At 39.0% G+C, this 22,676-nt stretch overlaps 1 protein-coding gene across 16 annotated transcripts in view; it reads left to right on the top strand.

Moving 5' to 3' along the window:
- PTPRD (protein tyrosine phosphatase receptor type D) overlaps window positions 1-22,676 on the top strand; it is a 2,143,764-nt gene that overhangs the window by 2,074,668 nt on the left and 46,420 nt on the right. For all 16 annotated transcript variants that reach the window (XM_060300920.1, XM_060300919.1, XM_060300918.1 and 13 more), the window contains 3 exons: window positions 7,469-7,644; window positions 20,098-20,217; window positions 20,732-20,886. In XM_060300920.1, coding sequence (XP_060156903.1) covers window positions 7,469-7,644; window positions 20,098-20,217; window positions 20,732-20,886 — 451 coding nt within the window. The remainder of the gene's footprint in view (window positions 1-7,468; window positions 7,645-20,097; window positions 20,218-20,731; window positions 20,887-22,676) is intronic.

Below are 22,676 nucleotides of genomic sequence, written 5' to 3'. Positions count from 1 at the left end.
GCTAAATCTCATCCCATTATTGGTTGAGTTCATTTTTCTCACATTGTTCAGAACATCAAGCGCTGAGTTAGCTCAATTTCTCTAACATTTTCAGTTTTCAAGTTAATTCTTTTTTTTTTAACATCGTAATTGGAGTATAATTGCTTTACAATGGTGTGTTAGTTTCTGCTTTATAACAAAGTGAATCAGCTATACATATACATATGTTCCCATATCTCTTCCCTCTTGCGTCTTCCTCCCTCCCACCCCTCTAGGTGGTTACAAAGCACCGAGCTGATCTCCCTGTGCTATGCGGCTGCTTCCCACTAGCTATCTATTTTACATTTGGTAGTGTATATATGTCCCTGCCACTCTCTATTTAAATGGCATCTCTCTCCTGCATGCAGCAGAGCAAGTGGTGTGGGGATCTGTTATTCCCCAGCTCCTACCTCAGCCTGCACCTGTGGTGCTTCTTACCTAGAAAAGAGAAAAAGCATTTTTAAGGGATGACTAGTTGTGTTGGTTTTTTCCTTTACTCTTGTTCCCAGGAAGCTAATCAAAGTGTAACTCAGAAAGCTCTATGAGTTTCTTTTTATCTCCATTTTCTTTAGTTCAGTTATTGGGATTTTCTTTTCATTTATGTTGTACATCTATGCAGATTGTGTAAATGAATCTACAATTCATTACTCTGATGCTGCAGAGAAACCTAAGTCATCTGCGGAATGGCTCTGTTTTTAGAATATAGGCACAGGTTGTACATGGTTGGGAAGTTAAAAAATAATTATTTTTGTCCTCTCCGTTTATTTTTTTTAATATAGGAATTAGGAAGGAGCGTTCCAGATTTAGAATTACTTTTTGTCAGTAGAGTATTTAGGAATGACTAGCCTTATTTCATTTCTGTTTATCACATCGATCATAAGAATAACTAGCATCCACTGGTATTTTAGATATTTCAAATGCATTGACTCTTTTGACTCTCACAGGGGTTTTGGGTAAGGAGGTTATGAAAGTGCTGCTTGTATTTTAGGATATATATATGAGGGGACTGGGGCTCTGAGAGTTTCCTACAGACAGAGCTCCTGTCGTCATACTCTGCATTTCATTTTGACTACTTCATTGCTGAATAAAGCCCTATAATAATTGCATCCTTATTAACATAAGCTAAGTAGACCAAAACTCTGTGACTTGGCTGAAAAGGCATGCTTCAGTGGCCCAAAGTCTGCTTTATATTTCAGGGCAAAGGGCCCCCTAACCAGAAATCAGTTCCCTCTGTCAGAAGTGCTGATAAGTCCCCAACACGTGTAGCTAATCTTAGAATGCATTCAAAGACAATCCAATCGCCACTCCCATAACCCAGCCTCCTCAGCAATGCTGAGGAATAGAAAACCAGAGAGCAGAGGACGGAGAACATCGAGAGGATGGAGGCTGGGTTCACAAGCTCTTTGAAAGGTATCCCTTCCATTAACTCATGTGGTGATGAGCTGCAGTGCCCACAGAGCAACGCACACTTCTAAAACAAATTGTCCTACATAGGGTAGAAACATGGAGGGTCATTTGCCAAACTGCAGTCACATCCGGGGAAACTTTAGCAGATAATACACTGTGCCTTTGCAAGAAGCGTTAGTTTTTTCTGGTATGTTGCGAAGAGAATCCTTCATTTTGCTAGTTCTGATGCAGCTGTGGGTGGCTGCCATGGTGTAAGTGAAGGAGAAAGAAGGCCTGGGTCCCTTGAAATCAAATAAATTTTCTAGTAAGTTATTATTGGATTTCATTTTTCTATTTTCTGTTCTCTAGTTTTGCCAGTGTCAGCAAACAAAGTAAACAGTTTTTTCTGCATTGTGGGTTGTAAAAATTACAATCTAGGTCTTAACTGGAAATTCATTGTTGTTGGAGTTTTTCTTTTTATTTGTGTATTGAAGTGGTGGAGATGTTATTTACTAAATAAAAGATAGCTTTTGTGCTCTAGTGGATCCCGAGTACTTCCATCTTACAACAGGGAATAAACTGGCTTACTAAAAAAACAATTTCTTTTTGACACAAACTTCACAAAGCGTTTGCAGAGTGAAAGGAAACAAAAGTGCTCGAGTTTTGATGTCACACTGTAAGTTGGAACAGAGTCAGCCAGTGAACTGGAGGTCTATCTCCAGCTCTGTAATGCTGTAGTAGTTTGTCTTCTGGAGCCCTGGATGGCATTCTCCCTTCCCTCTGATGCTGCCTCTTACTGATTCTCGCCTCCACAATTCAAGGAAAGCTGCTTTTTCTGAATAGACTGCATACTAGCCTAGTCCTACCCCCTCCTCTTGTTTTTGAATTTGTTTATTTTTTTATCCCACCAGGTTCTAATCAAGATTTGAAGTATCAATCACACCAAAAAAATCTCATCTCAGCACATCAGAGGTAGAAGCAATAGGAATCAGCTTGAACGATCATCAGAGCATGTTCCTACCTAATCTGAGAGCCACAAAGCCTCTATTTATCTTAAAATCTTCACAGAGATTTCTGAATCCAAGAAGGTTAAGAATACCACAGAGAGACATCTTATTTTAGAACTCAAAGGGACTTGAGGGAATCAGTTTGTCCAACGCACCTTGTTTAGCAGATAAGCAGTCATAGGTCTGGACAAGTTGAACGGACTGCCCAAATGTCAAAGAGCAACCTACCAGCATGCTGCCCTAGACTGGAGTTCTGGTTTCCCGGTCAATTTCTCTAAAGCCTTAGCATGTGCTTAGTATTGTTCCAAGAGGCACATATGACTTACCCTCCAGTGTGGGGTGACACAAAAGTACACACTTACCCCTTATGATTACTTAATTTCACATCAATAAAATAATTCATGTACTATTTTGGGTCCTGCTTTTTTCACTTAACATCAGAGCTAAGGCCTTCATTATTAAATTTTTATAATTCTAAACACCTCTCGACAAGAGAAATCTTTTCAAATCAAATTATCTGCTGACCTGAAAAAGCTAATGCAAAGCGAGTTGTTTATTTTTTTTAACTGGACCCACATGACCCAATTAGTTCTCATAAAATTAACAAGGGGAAATAAAAACTTATTTTAACCCAGGCATGACAAAACAGCTCAGATAGTGTATTCTTTGACATTTCAACATGCTTTCGAGGTTTTAAAGCATTTCTCAGTATGAGTTAATTATTCATCACGAATATTCTTTCAAACCTAGTAGCTTTATCTTTCCGAGGATTCCTCTCCTTTTGTTAATATTCAAACACACAGGGGAACATTATTATGAAGCCCTAAAGTGTTAATCCCATGCTTAAATGAAGCAAAATGGCATTACCCCTGCATGTTGAACTCATGATAAATTCTCAAAGTTTTTCAGACAGAAAAACAGGGGAGCCCAAACTTCATGTCCAGGCTAAGTTTTCCACTGAAAGCTGTAACTGGCAATTCCCAGTGAATAAAATGAAAGCCTAAACCTGACCCATCCCTGTTTGAATAGCTGTTTGCTATGGCTCGCTGTGCATGAAGAACACAGAAGCCCAGTTCTGCCAGTCATTCACCTCATCACAATATCTGTTAAAGCCTTGAGTTTTATAGCTCTTAGTTTGCCCAAAACACAAAGACCCAGTATAAAGCATGTAAGTAATAATTTTAAGCACCACAAGAAATAACAAACAGTCCATTAACTGATAACACAGGAATGGGGAATATTGTGGGGTACGATATAAAGTCAAGATCTAGCCTCAGTATTCTCACTTATAAGATTAGAACGATAAACAATTATTATTGGTGTTGGAACTGTTTACGTGACTTATTAATTGGAGAATACACATGAAACAATACACAGGAGACCATGAAAACTTTTATAAATGAAGTAAAGCCATGGATGCCTAGGAAGAGCAAGTTTAGATCTAAGCTGTTTCTCTTGGACAATGACATTAAGACCAACTGTCCAAGAGACAATCCTACAGCAGGGCCAATCCTAAGATTTTGCCTATGATGAGCTTCAGACATGTTTTTTGTGCTCTTGTTATTTTAATAACTCCTGCCCCTCGGAAAAAAAAAAGGCAAGGCACACCATTACCATAGTTTTGGACAAAAGTCTCCTTGACTCCAAGAAATAAAAGGAATCAGCTAATTTATAGTAATCCTGTATTCTTTCAGTTCTGCATTTTAACTTAGATTTCTATTCATCATAGCCCCAGAAGAATTCAATGAATTCTCACACACTTCTCTTGGATCAGTACTGCATGCTGATTAGTGTTGCATTAGTGGAAAGCCAGCATAGTATTTTTTTTTTCATTGGGATTGATTGAAAAATTGTTCTAAATATATCGCATTGAAAATTGAGGTCCCATCTACTTGAAATACACTGCTCTTTAATTTCAGATTCTGATATGGGGTTAATATTGTTTAGACGGGCAAGCCACCACCATTTCTCAGATCTTTTCTCATTCCTCTTTCTACACAGCTTGTTATGTTGGGTTGTATGAATATAGGACACATTAGGCCTTAGAGCTTCTAGAGAACATAGCCGTCTCTCACATCTCCACATTGCAAAAGACATATGAGAGAACTTACTGGAAGTGTCTTTTTGCCAGAGTGTGTAAAGGGATTTGCCAGGAGGCTTTTATTCCAGGTACTACCTCCTTACAGACAAGTGTCAAAATAGAAGAGGAGCCTCACACTATTTTCAGGATATAAATTTGAGCCTAACAATTAGCTCTCCTAGGTATTGAATTATTGTTTTCAATTCTCTTCTTTCCAGAATATCAAGTCCCAAATTCTTAAAGCATTTGGTGATACAGTATGGATCCCAGGTGCCTAATAGTTTTCAGGCAGAATTTTTGTATTTTTATCCCTGGAAAATGCGACCATTATTCAGTATCAACCTATTCCCCCTAAAATATAACGACTTATTGTTCAAACTTGAGCAATATGTCAAAAACCAATGCATTACATAATAACTGATTAAAATTTATGCAAGAATATAGGATAGTTCTGATTCCCCTCCTTTAGATATGAGTCTCACACCCACCTCCTCTGTCCTCAGATGTGTTGTTCAGACACATTTGTTATCATCCTTGATGAGAGAAAAATGGCATAGTGCCCAGCTGATGCATTTTCTGAGTCATTAAACCAGATTTCTCCATTTTTGAGTTTTCTTGGAAAAAAGTTTTCTGTATTTTGGTAGCGGAGTGAGGCTCTTAGCCAGAATTCTTTCTATCAATTCTTTAATGTTAACTGCTAAATTAAATTATTTAAAGTGGGCTTTTCCTGTATTATAATATAGACTCATTGGTGGCTCAGAACCAAATCCTGTGGACATGTAGATGTGCGTGCTTCCCCAGTGGTTGTAACCTGAGAACTTTATTTAAACTGTCCTCTGAATCTACAGTAATTTGGTGTCAGGGAGGAATAGGATCTTTATCAACAGAGGGCTGCCAGAACCCCAACTGCTTCTTGAGTAGCTATAATAGATGAATAATGTTACAACCAACCGTGCATTTCAGTTTTTGCTCAAAAGGCTTTTCACTAATGCTGGTGGTATTCCATATCCATGTGTTCATCTTGGAGCCCAGCAGTTTCCATCTGACTTTCATTACTTTTTCTTGAGAGGATCAGTTTTACAACTGGAATCAGAAAAGCAGTCAAAGTAATTGCAAGTGGCAATCAGTGAAATACAGTAATCTTAGCTTGGGAACATATGTTCCATTATAAAGAAAATATTCTTTTTTTTTTTTTTTTTTAATAAATCCAAGACTAATATTTTCCCAGAGTAAGAAGGGACCATGTACAGGTTCTATTGCTACCTCCCTGTAAAGTGTTTGTTCCCCTTCAGGGATAGGCAACTCATTACCTCTGGAGGAAATCTATCCCCTTTCTGATTCTGACTTTTATTATACTGGAGATGAAATTCATCTCTCTGTAGTTACATCCTTCAGAACTGAAAGACTTGGGTCTCAACATAGTAAACTTCAACCTCTCTTCAGACACTTATGGGCAGCTCTTATCTCCAACCCCTATCTTTTTGCCAGGTTATAATATATATTCCTTTCTCATAAGGAATAGCTTTGATTTCCTTAATCATTCCAGCCACTCTTCTTGAAAGAAACTCAAACTTCCCCCCTATACCCCTTTTAAAGCTGTTGTGCTGAAGGAAAATTAGACTTTTAATCAGAATATCTGTATTACATTACAGCGGTGCTACTTATTAAATGTTGGAACGGAAGCACAAAATTTGTTCTTTTTGTCACTAGGGATAGCAAAGGTGAATAAAAGAGATGTGGTCTAGAGGCACATAAAACAAGCAATAAGCAAGTTAACAAACAACTAAATATGTAATTTCAATGTGTAATAAGTCACATAAAGAGTTGCCAAGAGGGTTCTTAGGTCCCAGGGTATCAAGGGCAGGCCTTCTGAGATGGAGGCTGAGTGTTTTCCGATGGGAATGAGGCAGAGAGTGTTGTAGGATGTGGGAGGGTACTAAGCTAGCAATGTTTTCTAACAAAGTCAGCATCTAGAAGCAGGCCAGCGTCTAGAGTTTAGAAAGCGAGGAGGTGAGTGGGACAAGATGAGTCTGGAGAAGTACAGAGTTTAGCCATTGTTTAGTCTGGAGAGGTACAGAGTGTAGCCATTGTTTAGTACAGAGTTTAGCCAGAGTGTAGCCATTGTTGAGAGTTTGGATTTTATTTAAAGTATAAGGGGAAGCCATTGTTGGCTTTGAAGAAGAGACATTACAGCGTCTGAAATATATTTTTAAAAATTGCTCTCATACTAGATAGAGAACAGACTGCAAAGGACAAAGCAGAAGCGGAACAACCAATTAGGAGGCAGTTGTCATAATCCAAGGAGAGATTTCATGTGATACAACAACCCGTTAAGGTTTAAACGAGAAGCAGTACCCTACAGAGGTTAAGACACAGATGTAGCAGACTGCCTGCCTATAATTAAACCAGACTCCACCAGCGTCAGCAAGCTCTGTGCACCTCGGTTTCCACCTCTGTGAAAGGAAGATCATGACAGAACTTGACAGAGTTGTTGTGAGGATTAAAAGAGTTTATATATGAGTTTCCTCTTAGCTAAATCTGGGAAGAATTTTTCACTGTTATGACATGTTCCACCCTATATTGCATTTACAGGCTCAGGCATTATTTTAGTTGGTTTTTGTCTGGAAACGAAGAAGAGAATGAGTGAGGAAAGTGACCAGATAATTGTTTATCCTCCTTTGCAAGCTATATTTTTCTGATGCAATGGAGAAAACAGAGAGCGTGTGAGAGAAAAGGCATTCTATGGACAATTGGTTGTGTTTTTCTTTCTTTGGAGTCCACTTTGTCACATGATAAATACAAACATTGCATTACTCTAACGTAATGGTCCCAATAAGACCTATTTTTGATCTTGTTTAAAACCCAAACTTTAATATAGTGTGACTCCTCTTAATATAACATTGTCATTAGGTCATGTCCCAGGCTGTTTCCTCTTGTGATATGTTCACCTCATTGAATAACACTCCTTGTTTTACAGGAATCCCAGGAAGTGACTATGTGAATGCCAACTACATAGATGGCTATAGGAAACAAAATGCCTATATTGCAACACAGGGATCTCTCCCCGAAACATTTGGGGACTTTTGGAGAATGATATGGGAACAACGGAGTGCCACAGTTGTTATGATGACAAAACTAGAAGAACGATCCAGGGTAAGGATGAATATCTACCTTCTCCCTTTCAAAATCTTCCCTCAGATAGTTCCTGCATTGCATATTTTATTCTGGTCAGAATCTAACCTGTCTTTAAGCTTTGACTTTGTAATAGACACTAATTGTGAATGAGCATCAACAGCTTAGATTAAACCATTCTTTAACATTCTTTTGCATCTTTCAAAAAGGAAATTCTCTCATGTTATGATGTGTGTGATCGCTAAAAGAAAAAAACAGCACTCAAAGAAGTAGACAACTTGGTTAGAAAAAATAAATATTAACTTGGACATCTTTGTAAAATCCACATTGAACAAGAACACACAGACTATGGGGGAGAATCTCACCATATGTACTTCCCAATATTTTCAACTGTTTCTTTCTCATAATCTGCAGTGTAAAATCTAAAATTCTGTGAAAGAGGCTCTTTTTAAAAATTATTCAACTTAGCATAAATTAAGTCAGGGCAGCCAAAAAAATGATGTTGGTTAATATACTGCTAAGAAAACACATAAATGTGTAGAGGGCATTTTGTTAGTTTAGCCTTCTCCAAAATGAATAGATTTTAATAATGGAGTCATTGCTTAGTAAGGTCCAAGAAAGGAGTTTTATTCATCATATGGGTCCAATATTACGGAGCATGGCACATTAGTTAAATGCTCTTGATTTGCAAAAGTAGAACATAATGGGTAAGCAGGATGCCTTATTCCCAAGTGAATATGCCAAGTGAATATCGTAGCCATCTGATGAAAATCAATCTGTAACCTTGAGAATTTAAGGAACAAGTAAGTCTCTGACAGATCACTGAAGACAGCGCATACTCTCACTGTGTGGGGCCTTCGGGGCAGAGTTTGAAACCACTGGTAGAGGGCTCGTTCACTGGGGTCACAGTACTATCAAAAAGGATATTCAGAAGGAAGCCAAAGCCCAGCTCCCCATTTGTTGTGTGACAGTTGAGATTTTTTCAATGTTCTCCTAAGCTCAATACAGTTTCTCTTAGCCCCAGAATGTATATGAGAGAGGAGTTAGAAGCTGCTCAGGAGATTCATAAGGGAAAAGCTCAGACTTAGGAAAATATAAAAAGTCCCAGCTGTTACCTTAAAGCTGGGAAATCAATAGATATAGTACACAACTTGTTTAGCAAACCTAAAAAGCAATCAGGTCTTTTCAAAATGTGAATTCTACAGAAATATTGAAATATTGTCTGAAAAGAATTTAGATAAAAACTTTGATGGCTGCGAAGACGTCTCTGTGTTATACTTTTCATGCAAATGCCATTCAAAATGGATGTAAATAGATCCATTACTGACTTGTACTCAGGGTAACCCCTATCTAGCAAGCCCTTGCTTTAAAAACAATCCCCCGCCCAAATAATTATTGGATATAATCGTTAATCATTCTAGCAATGCCTAACATGTATTGGATACATTGATATTTTACAACAACCCATGAGATAAACACTTCTGTGATTTCCACTTTATATATGAGTAAGGCCAGGACATTCCAGAAGGTCACCTAAGCTCATTCAGTTACCAAGGTCAGAGTGAGGAATTGAAGACAGTCTGTCTCCACAACATCTGTGCTTACCCACCAGGCCGTACTGTCTGTTAACACTTCTGTGAAGCAGAGACAGCTGAACTGTTATATTACAGCACACATGTAAATCCAAGCTACCCGGACTGTTCTGCCTGGAGATACTGGCTGGTAACAAGCAGTCATTTGCAAAAGCTGTTTTCAGTAAAACACACATTTTTATCTTGACACTGCAGGCCTTCATTAAGCCATGCACAGAAACTTGTTTTGAAATAACCGAATGGAATTCTGCCCCTTTTCTCCCTAATTGCTTCTAATAATAAAATTAGTTCTAACTGGCCCCACTGCCAGTGCAACATCTGATGGTAATGAGCAATTCTTGGCAGAAGGCATTGTGACTTAAATACCTACAGTTTATCTTTATGTTGCAGGCTACCTTTTTTTCCCACCTCAGACAGAGAAACTTATTTGGAAGTTACTAAATGAGCCTCTGTTTGCTCTCTTCATTAATTACTCTTTGCTCTTGCAAGTTACCTTTCTCCTTTGTTAAATGACCTGAGGAGGCCAAGTAAAGTGCTGTCTTGTGATTTTTATTCTGCGGTGGTTCAGCCTATACCCAAACTTATGATGACGTGCATAAAGCCAATGTTTAGAAATCTCAACCATCATCAACCTAATCATACAAATGAACCCTGACCCCCAAGGCCCAAAAAGGCATTTGTTCTCCAGTCTAGAACACTTGAGAATAAGGGACCAAATGCCCTAGAGAGAGCTAACAAAGCCCTGGTCCTTCAAATTATCTCACCCTGTCTTCATCTTCCTGCCTCACATCCTCCACTCCACCTTTCCCCTGTCCACTTGCTGTTTCCACCGAAGTCCCAGGGAGGAAGCGGAAAGCATTCCTGGATTCTCAAAACAAGAACATAGATTAAATTTTGCTATAAAAACAGTGTTATAAATAGTGGTTAGTTGTTGCTGAAATATACAGCTCCATACTTGGGGAACTTTGTGAGTTATGTGGGCTGACCTGGGGACTCAATTCCCAACAGCCAAATTCAAAGTAGACATAGGAACTAGCCTGGCTTTACTTAGAAACAGCCTGTAGTCCCTCTTATAAAGAGAGGAGGTCCAGGTAGTTTACACAAATCACCTCTCCAAGGGCTGAAGCTTGAAATTTCATTATTTGGATGAAGGCTCAGGTTCCTGAAATAATATTCATCCCCTTGGCTTGCTGAAAAAAGAGGTATGTGTGTGTGTGTGTGTGTGTGTGTGTGTGTGTGTGCGTAAACACTTCTGTGTATTACAAGTAGGCAGGAATACCTGTTAACTGGAGTGGGAAAGAGAAAGGAAAAGGAAAGGGAAGAGAAGATAGCATGATATTACACAGAACTCCCTGGGGACACCACCACTAGCGGAAGCTGCCTGACATAGTTCCAGGTAGGGGTGCCTTGCGGTCAAATGTCTGTGTTTAGATCCTGACTTTAGTGCATACTAGCTATGAGACATTGGGCAAGCTGCGGGACCTCTCAAAGTCTCCTTTCTCCTTTTTCGATTACGTGAAAGGGTTATGGTTATCGTGAGTATTGCCTGAGACAAGGAATGTGACACGGTGGCTCTGAGTCTACACTATTATTTTTTGGTTGAGATAGAGAAGTTGGAGGCTTTACCATTATAACTTTAGTCTCCCCTAAAGCTGGCTTCCAAATAATTCAATTTTTGTTCCCAAATGAAATGAGTTTGTTTCTCTATGGTTGACAATGAATCCTAACCAAACTTAGAGTCACTGCACATGGCGAAATGTGCCCACTGTCCCCAGGATGGCACAACCATGCATCCTAGTCAAGAGGAGAGTGTAGCTCAGAACGTGGGGTTCCTCTGCACTTGCCTTTGACAGAATCTCCCGAATGGAGACCCTGACACAGGGAATGTGTTAATCAGTCTACAAAAAGACCACAATAGAACATTCTGGCTGCCACTTTCACATATCTTGAAGAATACAGTATGAAAATAGTGAGTAATGTCAACACGAGTTACATGTAGTAATAATTATCACTAAATATAATATATTCTTGATACCACATTTCCTTCTGGTTCGGTTTTTCATTCTCCTTCCTCATTCTTTTTTATTTGGTGATGCTAGGGAACGCTCCCTTTAAAACCTACCTCCTGTGTTTTCCACCCTCTTCTGTACCAAGGCTCACCCTCACCATCTCTCTGTGGTTGATACAGCAGCAGGGCTTGTAACCTTTGCTGAGTTAGAATAGTTCACTCAAGCAAAAGGATACTGGGTTCATTAGCATGTGTTAGACATTTCATTGGTCTTTAGTTAGAGAATTGACCATTTTTAGCATTTGGAGGGCTAAAGAAGCCCTTTACAAGTGTGAGGTATGGCTTAGGGCTTAAGGTGGCCATTTGAAAACTTAAGTTCTGTGATTTTTCAAATGCCATCACTCTCCCTCAAATGTGGCCTTGAAGGAATCCCAAACTTAAATCAGGAGACTATTTCCACGGTTGTACATTCACCACTTATCAACCCTGAAGAGAAAATGTGTAAGTTGAATATTTTCTTTGAGTTTCATTAGAATGAATATATATATATATATATATATATATATATATATATATATATATATATATAAAGCTAGAAACTAGAGATTTTGAAGGTAAAGTTTGATTGCTGCCTGAAAAGGCACAGATCAGTTTAAAGCCTTGTATACTGTGTGACATGAGGTACGGTTAGTGGGTTTTATTCCACAGTTTCCATCTTTTTTGCCAAATCCTCTCAAGTTCTGCAGAGTTCATTGATTCTGCAGCGAGTCATCCTTCTGCCACAGAATGTGGTCTCTAATTGTTTCCATGTTTCATAACATGCCAATAAGCACATGAATTGGTTTGGGCAACCACATGGAGGGAAGAAAAAGTTCGGAAAAAATGAAGCACCGGTAGGAGAGCAAAATGTATACAGCTGGGATTCCACTCCAAGGGTGTTATTTGTGGGCAACTGGGACACATGGTTGGCAAGCCTCACTTGAAGAATTGGAGTCTCTGAGGTAGGATTTGCCAAGGTGATTCCTAGTCCAGGAAGCTCTATTATTTAGTGGGTGATTGTTCACTTTTTTTTTTTTTTTTTCCTTTATCTATCTGCTTTTTGCTGTTTCTCTTCAACTTTGTTCCCCATCTCGAGGTATACAAGACAGAGGGAACGTGTACACCTACGGCTGACAAATTCTTGAGCAGCCTTGAGTAGTGTTAGAGGGTGAAATGGCTTCACCGAGGTTAAGGGATAGTTGGCTTTCACTTGTCTTCCCAGCCTGCCTTCAGTCAGTTCCCATAGTTGACACTTATTGTTGCTTCATGTCTTGCAAGTTTTATAGTGGGAGTTGATTCACTTAAAGAGTGATTATTGTGGTGGTACTTAGTGCTATAAATGTCAAGGATGGGAGTGAAATCTTGACACCCAAAAAATGGGACATGATTTGAACTGTCATCCAATGTGGACCACACTGATTAGTGGTAAAAGCATAGAATTAGAAGTGAAGAAGTCTATACTTGGTTTCCCAACTCTCTAAATCCCATCTTCTGTTCCCAAGTAGAGAACCAGACAACCCAGTTGATGCATCCATTGCTAGAGCAGATCCAATGTTCTGTGCATCATGACTTACCTTAGGCCAGGAAGAGGAAAGTCCCTGCTCCAGTAAATATGGTGGTTTGTACTAATGAATGGAGGTTAGATGCTGTCAAGCCCAAAGGGACCAGGTTGGCATTAACTACACTATGGTAATAGTTTAGGGAGTTAAACTTGATGCTTGGCCAGTAGAGCACTTCTGACCTAAAGATCACTCACTCTTCCTATGTCCTCTCCATTCCTCGAATGTCACCATGGTAAATTTACCCCAACAGAGAGTGACAGTGAGCTGGAGACATAGTCACACTTGCTTCTGTGGCTGAAGGCAATTCTGGGCAAAAAAGGAGATTTTGATCAAACGTTTTCTTGTTTTTCTGTAAAACGAATCTTGAGATTCTTTTCAGATTATGAGGTCCTTTTGGGTTAAAAGTTGGCAGAATCCCGCTGAAGATTATAAATGGCAGTGTTATTGTTTTCATTGCCGTTATCGGTTTTGGAAGGCCCAGCCTTGGCCAGTGGCAGACTAATTCTTGGCCCCTCTGGTTTGTCAAGGTTCGGTAAGTTTAATGGAGAGCAAATGCTTTCCAAATGCCAGGTCTGTGTCCTTTTCCAAATAGAACTGGAAGTGCCAAAGGCCTTGAACATTTAATTTCTCAAACTGCAGCCTAAAGCACTGCCTATCTAGGGCAACAGAAACTGCTTTTTCCTTAAGCAACTGTAGGGACGGCAGTGCAAACACTGCCTTTGAAGTCTGCCTGATGTATGGGATTGTTTTTGAAAAGTGGTGGATACTTAATGTATATAGGACACTGGCAACAAAAAGAATGATACTCATGTTGGCAACCTAAAGGATGTTTGGGTCCTTATCTGGCAAGTTCCACACTTTTGGTTTTCTCTTGTCAACAGACACAGTGTCAGATAAAAGAGAAAGAATCCCACCAATTTCTTAACTGTTTGTTCGCTTCCTGGATTTTCTGCCTTCTTTGCCCATCCCTCCTCCTCTATTTAGAATGGCAGTCTACAGATTCTGGCTCAAAACATTCCTATTGAAGTGAATTAAGCAACACAGCCCAAGGACTGAGCTGGACTGGGTGGGGGAGATGCAGCTGTGCTCCCAGTGACATTGTGCAAAGCCCCTCTTATTCTCCACATTCATGTTTACAGCACTCCCAGGCTGGACTGTCACTTCTAAGATTTTGAGAAGTGTGGATTAATTTCTATGCCCAGGCAAGGCAGATATTCAGCTCGTATGCACCAGTATAGTTCTACTGGGTGTTAAAATATTGAAATGTTTCAGTACTGGCTGGTATACAAACATTATCTTTTTATTGAAACTCTGTCATCTAATGATATTTCTCAGTGGCAGTGACACTGGAGCATTGCTGGACCACAGGCAGCCACTAGGCAGACAAAGACAGATGCAGCGGTGCCAGTAAGGCTGCATGGAGCACCCAGCCACTGCCAGGAGTGATTGGGGCTGAGGGGCAGACTCCACAGACCCAAACCATGAGGGAAGGGTTGATAGCCAAGTGCTCTCTGGACATGAAAGAGAGCCATTTCACACAATTTTCCTCTGGCTACAACAAAGTGCTAGACATTGGAGATATAATGGGAGAAATCATTGGAAAGTTCAGTGCAGCTCCCTCTGTTAACCCCTGGCAGACGCGTTGTCTTATTCTGTTCGGGCTACAGTAAGAGAATGCTCTAGACTGGATGGGTTATAAACAACAGAAGCTCATTTCTCACAATTCCGGAGACTGGGAAGTTTAAGATCCAGGTGCCGCTTCCTAGTTCATAGAAAACTGTCTTGTTGTATCCTCATGTGATGGAGGGGTGACAGAGCTTTTATACAGCACTAATCCCATTCTATGAGGGCTCCACCCTCATGACCTATCACCTAGCAAAGGCCCCACCTCCTAGGGGCTTCCCTGGTGGCGCAGTGGTTGGGGGTCCGCCTGCCGATGCAGGGGACGCAGGTTCGTGCCCCGGTCCGGGGGGATCCTGCATGCCACGGAGCGGCTGGGCCCGTGAGCCATGGCCGTTGAGCCTGCACGTCCAGAGCCTGTGCTCCGCAACGGGAGAGGCCACAACAGTGAGAGGCCCGCATACTGCAAAAAAAAAAAAAAAAAAAAGGCCCCGCCCACCTCCTAATACCATCACATAGGGGATTAGATTTCAATGAATTTTGAGGGGACACAAATATTCAGTCCATAGCATACATCAAACAAAAGGGAATATCAGGTTTTTAAATTAATAAATGGTTTAGAAAGTGTTTGAACAGTTCAATGAACTGATAAGCAGTTTTATAATGTATAATTTGGTTTACTTAGAGAATAATATTTTTCAACTTTATGGTTTTATTTATGAAAAGCTATTTAGGCTGGTAGTCAAATGCTTTAATTTCACTCTCATTTCAAGTATTCCATTGCCCTTGATTCTCCTCTAAATAGTGGTCTGCAAAGAGAAAATGAAAAGGGGAAATACACAAACTAGGTAGTTTTGCCGTTTGAAAATAGATATGGCTAAATATTGATATTAGTTCAGTGGAGAGAATGACACTATTACTGCAAGAGAAGAGAATCATTGAGATGATATCTCCTTATTTTGGAAAAAACAGTTCAGCATATAATTCTTGTGTCCACTAAAATATATCCTAATATTTATCTGAAACTTTCAATATATCTTCCCTTATTAAATGTGTTGATAGTTGTGTGTTAACATTTCCTTTTTCCCTATATTCACCCTGATTTGCATAATCTAATGTTAACATACTGGCCACTCCTTATAGAAGAATCCTCTGCCCAAACTTACTAAATACTGATTTCCAGCCATTCTCAACAATAGTTATGGTTTTCCAGGTATCATTTATTGTCCATTCTAAATCCTTCCTTGGTTAAATAACCTGGCCCTAGGCAGGCTTTTCCAAATAACATGTGGCAAATGCATTTTGGTTCAGTGATGCTGGGACCCTTTGGAGGTATTGGTTTGTTGCATTTAGAATTCTGATGCTTCGCCATGCTGCCATGCTCAATAAGGCTTTGTTAAATTGAAATGAGGAGCTTTTGTTTTCATAAAGTTTTAGGCTATTTAAAAATAAGCCAACCTAGACCACAGTATAGTTGATTATAAAGTTGGCTTGCACGTGTTGAGTGCTCATGACGTGCCAGGCCATGTCCAAGATAAGCCATGTGGAAGTAAAAATGGAACTAGAAGGAGAGCATTTCCCCCTAAGCACAGTCAGCAGACCTGCTGGATCAAATCCTACAAGATAGGGCTTCCCTGGTGGCGCAGTGGTTGAGAGTCCGCCTGCCAATGCAGGGGACGTGGGTTCATGCGCTGGTCTGGGAAGATCCCACATGCCGCGGAGCGGCTGGGCTCGTGAGCCATGGCCGCTGAGCCTGCGCATCCGGAGCCTGTGCTCCGCAACGGGAGAGGCCACAACAGTGAGAGGCCCACGTACCGCAAAAAAAAAAAAAAAAAAAAAAAATCTCCCCCAAATTCAGCCAGGAATCTGAACTGTCTCATTCAGTTTAGGCCTGAAGTAGAGTTACTGGGCAATGTTTCTAAACCACAGACTGGGTAGTGAGTTCTGTTCCTCTCCTTTTCTACCTCAGAGTCTAGTACATTCTCTTCTCACAGCAGACTGGGGTCCAGGTGCATTAAGGGAGTTGTTTGCAATCTCACAACTACCTACTTGAAAAAACAGGAAATGTAAACACACCTCCATATTTAGTCAGTAAGGCTGATGGATTGGGGGCAGGACTGCGTTTTTCACTACGACCGTCCCCATAGCCACTCACACCTTACCGTCCATCTAGAACATCCTAAATACATATCTGCTGGGATTAATAACATATTCATTTTTTCCCATTCAGAATGTTTATAACAACCACCACAAAAAAATTGAGAACATAATCTACTTAATAGTTAACAACAGCTATTCCCATTGGATACCTATTTGTGTTGGCCATTGGGTTCAGAGTTTCAGGTGCAAGATTTTTGAGCCTTACAATAGCCCTGTCATGCTGGAGATAATCATCCCCATTTTATAGAAGAGGCCACAAGGCTTTGATCCTGGAAATAGAGAAGCAGCTTACTAGCCAGCCAGTGAGACTGCCTGACCTTCCATGAATCAGTCCTGAAGGCCTCTTGTAGTTACTTCAGAATCACATAAGAAAAGACAGAAATCAGTATTTTTACTCACTAGCTCTGGCCTTCTCGTTCTATATACCCAAAGGGGAGCCTCCTACACGTCTCAGTTCTCACACTCAGCTCTACGAATGAAGCCTAACAAGTAGGAACTCTCTAGAAATACCTTCTGAGGTTTTTCTCCCAGGAAAAAAATGGTGGGGGAGGGGAGTGGTTATGGTCCAAAAAAACATCTCGAGAGAGGAGAATGGAGCTAGTTCATTTGCATAACTGATTAGAAAGAAATAACTTCTGTTATTTTCCCGCATCCTTTTAAATTTTTTCCTCACTAGACTTCTGACTCGCTCTCTCTAACATTAAAATCAGAAATTATTTGTTTAGTGTACAGCTAAAAACGAAAGGCTTAAAGGAGTATTTGTCAGTAAGTCTAAGCCCTTAAATTTAGCCCTGAGAACTTGGGTGAAACCTCTGCAGGGTACTCAGAGGACGAGGTGGAGTGAAGAAGGGCCGGGGTCCTCGCTACTGAAGGGAAGAATGTGTCGCTGTAGCTGTTCAGATAGCTCAGGGAACGCTTCTAATCCCACTGCTGAGACTGTATGTGTGCATGTGTGCAGGCATTAGAACGTTTATTTTTTCATAAACTCCCCTTGCGAAATATTTCCTGAGAGAAAACGGCAATGTTTAAATATATTGGCTTCTTAAAAAATGGCTCCTAGTTTCTACAGTTGCACTTAAAACATTTTAGAGGATTTCTTTTAGTCAAGAGTAAGGTTACAGTACATTATTTAAAATGAGTACAAGAACTTTTGTTTTATTCTTTTAGCTAAAAATGTTCACAATATTTACTCCTTATAGTAATGTTTTGTGGTAATTTTTTTTTTCCTAAAGATGTCAGAGTCTAAGCCAAAAATAGTTGCAGTTCTTAAACTTATTACTAGAAGTATGAGAATAGTATAAATTTAAGTTTTCCTACATCTTAGGTATGGAGTGGATTTGTAGATGGAAAGTCACTCAATAATGGGGTCATTTTTCCAGAGGTCACATAAAGGCTGGCTTATGGTTCTTCTTTTCCTTTTCCTTACCTCACCAAAAGGTCTGAGGATAACCAATTCCCAGCTTTGAAACATAATAACATTGAATTGGGTTCCGTACATTGTACTGACCTTCTAGTTCATTTTGTTGCATTAATTTGCCCGCCATAGCGGTGTTTGTCCTCGTGGGATTTGACCTGCTGGTTTTGATTTGAAACGGTTGATGTCCAGCTGAAACTGTTAAATAATGAGTTTGAGTTTCTCTCTTGCTTCCTGAACTCAGTACATTGCTGGCATCCCTTCAATGCTGCAATAAGAGGCCTCCAAAATTTCTTTTGTCTTTTGCAGCGAGACATCAACTTGACATCTATTTCATGGTTTAAAATGGAGCCTTTGACTTAATTTATGTGATTTTTTTTCCATCTGAATTATGGCTGCTTAAGTAGTGTTGGCTCTATTAGGGTAGTAGCCTTTGCTAAGTTTGTCCAAATACGACTTGGGTTTTAATGGATGGCCAGAGGACATATAGAGGTACCCAACCCTGGTCTTGCTACATCAATATTCTCCTTAAAGAACTGTCTTTCCCTTGTGTTATTTTTAACTTAGAACATATGACAGAAATATAAAACAGAAGAATATTTTGTGCATCTAGAAAATGCAGGTCTTTTAAAAAAAATCTTACTAAGACACAAAGTGTCCATTTTACTGTGAACCACTTTTGTTTGTTTTTCATAAAATAGATAATGTCTGTGTGGGTCTCACAGCTGAAATAAAGGCACAGAAGTCAAACCTTGAGAATGCAGTCTCTGCTTTACTATGTAACTGTACCTTCTTTTTTATCTAGTCTAGGAAATTGTGTAGAGGATTAACCCTCTCCCTTTGCAGAACATCCAGTATCTAGAAAGAGGCTGAGTCCTTTGAGCAGCAGATGCTTTAGGTGTGAAATAGAAAATTACAATATTATTCACAGAATGCTAGTAATATTTATATTCAACATAAAAGCAAATAATTATCTAGTAATTCTATTCACTGGGCCAAAAAATTCTAGTATCTATGGTAATAATGCCTCATTGCTTTTGTTTAAATCCAAAGATTGTAACTTTCACATATTTCTTTTTCAGGCAGAAGATGTACTTTCTAATATAAAATACTACTAGATTTCTTTACCTAGAGAAATGTATTTTAGTTGGCTTCAATTAAGAAATACTCCCATTTTTTTTTCTTTTAATGTGATATAGAAAGGGTAAATATATTTTGATCTATGGTCTTACTAGAAAATATAGTGATGTCTTTGCTATTTTTCATTACTCTTTTTAATGCCCAAAGGACACATTCAGTAAATTTGAGGCTTACTGCAGACTTGGAATTATTCTTTGTTGAATGTTGAACTAATTGGGTTGAAAACTTTTTATGCGCTTTTGTTGTTCAACTCCACATAATAATTGTAGATTATTCATCTGAAATGAATGGATTTTTAATTATTTACACTTTGCCACTGCTAGCGTGTGACCCTCTGAGACTTTTTAAAGAACAGACAGCTCTTTTCCCCCTAGACTTTACAGATTTAATTTGGTTTTGATACACATACCATTTATCTTATATTAAAAAATTCTGTGTTGTCTGTTATACTTCGATAGATTTACAAATTATCTCTCCTTTTCTTTAAACAAGCATATTTGGAGATGGTGATAGCTCAAGATGAAATAGGTTGTGCCTTTTAAACCTTAACTATCTCACCATGTCATTTAAGTGCCTAAGTGTAACCTTTCTGAAATGATTCTTAATGTCTATCTCAGACAAATTGGTGTTTTCTTTTCAAGTACTCTGAAGTTTCAAATACCTCTCTCCTTATTTTACTCAGTGACAATCTGTAATTTATTTCTCTCCAGGAAAATTGAATCTGTTACTGCTTAGTATTCCTACCAGTTTGAAAAATGTGGTTTACATTGGCATCAGAGCAGCAATTTACATATATTGGGATAACAAGAATGCACGCCAGAAAAAGATCAACATAAAACGAAATGCGGAAAAGCTGTTTTCCTTCAACAGCAACTCAAAGTAAAACTAATAGAGAAATTGATGAGGATCTGCCCTGAATGTGTCACTTGTCTCTTCTAGGTGAAGTGTGACCAGTATTGGCCCAGTAGAGGCACAGAAACCCATGGGCTTGTGCAAGTGACGCTGCTAGATACCGTGGAGCTGGCCACGTATTGTGTTCGAACGTTTGCACTTTACAAGGTTTGCTTTTTATTTTTTTCCCTCCCTTTCCCCTTTCCATTATTTAAAGAAACCTTCTTTTGAAAAATCGAATATCTCAGTGCTTTACTTAAATCTTGATTCTGCTGGCAACAATGAAGAGTGAAATAATTCTTTCACTATCGCTCAGCAGTTTTTCTCCTTGTCTGGAGATGTATCAGTAAATATGGAACTCTTGCTCTGAATGAAAGTCTCAGCGAATGAAGAATAGGTGAAGAAGAACTAGTTCTTTCTGTAAAATGTAACAGGAGTGCTCTTGATAGTTAAACCTGAAAAATGAATGCTTCTCACCTAGGAATTTTGTCTTCCTGAGCAAATATTTGTCATTAACAAATTGCTTGAGGTTTATAACTCCAGAGTGTGTCTTCCCAAAGGATATAGGGTGGGGGAAGGAATTAAGATAGCACATCTTTGTGTTACTTCTTGCATGTTATTATTCATCATTACAACCTGAGGGTAGGAACACAGAATTTCAGCCAGTGTTCCTACTTCACAGAATGGTTCAAGTGAGAAGAGAGAAGTAAGACAATTCCAGTTCACCGCCTGGCCTGATCACGGTGTTCCAGAACACCCAACACCTTTTCTAGCTTTCTTACGGAGAGTCAAAACCTGTAACCCTCCCGATGCAGGTCCGATGGTTGTGCACTGCAGGTAAGAACCTCTGAGAGCATTTTTCTCTCAGTCAGAAGGTTTGTGGGGAGACAGAAAACTGAAGGATACCTCATTGGATATTCTGTTTCCAACCTCTTGATACTCTGGGATAGCAACTGCCTTCGTAAAGAATACAGGTAGTCTTTTTTGGTCAAAGGAGGCCTCTACTAACATTAATAGGAAGGATTTGATACAGTGCATACCCGCCCTGGGAGATAAAGGCAACTATGATCCATGGTATTTTCTCTTTAGAGCAAAACTAAATATATTCTTTCAAAACATAATATATGTATGAATTGTTTGACAGGCTCTTGTGGGCTGGGCTGATACAACCTTTTTACTATTTATAGGAAAAAGTGCGGAACAAAATATTGATAATATTGTAAACATACAAGCTTAGAGAGATAATTTCTTACTGCATATTAGTATTCTCAAGTCACATATAGAAAATATACTATTTTGAGCTTTAAAATTTTATTTAATAAAATATGTACGAAGATCTATAGTTCAGAAGAATTTATTTTATGTACTTGGAAGTAATGAACCCATATTTCTCTTGAAATGTATAATTTATTATTTTGTACTTTTAATTCTAACATTCTCTATATCATCGCTCAGATTCTACCGTATGTAAGTGTTCATACATTTTTAAAACTAAACTGATTTCTTCTAGTTTCCTGGATTCCTCTCAGGTATCATTACTAACAGATTATTAAAGATATCTAGTCAGATTCTGTTTCTTGCTATATAAATTACGGTTCATGTAACTTCATAAGACTTTTTTGTAACCTAAGTAATTCAAATATGAGAGAACACGGCTTCTTGCACAGATAAGTAAATTTATAGTTTGGAAGTATATAAAAGAGAAAAGGAAGCATCTATCATAAACCACTTCTATCATTACTTAATAGTATAACTTTCATTCACATCCCATATTATACTATAGCATAATGTATTGGATCTTAGAAATAGGGTCTATTTTTATAAAAACTTGGGGACAATGGATGGATCAGAATAAAAGCAATAAAATTCACCTGACTAATCCATGCTAGAGGGGTAATTGTTAAACAATGGCCTGGCAAATTCCAAGCAAGATAATGTTTAATTTCTCTTTTCCAGCATTTTTCCCCAACAAAAACGAATAATAACATTACCTTATATTCATTGAGTATTTTACAAATTCCAAAGAACTCCCCCACGCTTTACCGTGTTTGATGTTCTTAACAATATGTCAGGTTGAGAAGAGAACATAAGAGAGGCTACAGGGTTTGATTCAAGTAAGATAGCTAAGAAGTTGGAGGTACAGTCAGCCTCACCTTATAATCAAGTTCTTGCTCGTCTTTAATCAGGACAGGGGCCTTTGAGGACCTGCCACTATGTTGCAGTTTTCTGCATGATTCTGAACCAGTATAAATTATTGTTATTAACTTGAGCAAATTATTATTAATTGAACAAATACTTTTGCATCATGAAATCAGATTTCTGGTTGGTTTCAGCAGGCAGTCTGTGTACTCTGTTACATATCTTTGCAGACCTCAAAGAGCCACTGAACCTGGTTACATGGTGCCCCTGCTCAGCACAAAATCAACTTGATTGTGAAGTTCACACATGAAATGGTTTCAGATGGAGTTTGGGCATAGGAGAGAAAACGGAGAGTTTGGCCTAACTCAAGAAATGTTGCCTTCATATGCCTACCGGCAAAAATGCAATTCACGCAGATGCATACATGCATACACACAGATGTATGTGTGTTTATGTACATACATACAAACACATATACATTATATATA

This window comes from Globicephala melas, chromosome 6 (genome assembly GCF_963455315.2).
Source record: "Globicephala melas chromosome 6, mGloMel1.2, whole genome shotgun sequence".
Classification (NCBI taxonomy): domain Eukaryota; kingdom Metazoa; phylum Chordata; class Mammalia; order Artiodactyla; family Delphinidae; genus Globicephala; species Globicephala melas.
The sequence above is the reverse complement of the archived record's forward strand: the minus strand, read 5'-3'. Positions and strand labels throughout refer to the sequence as shown.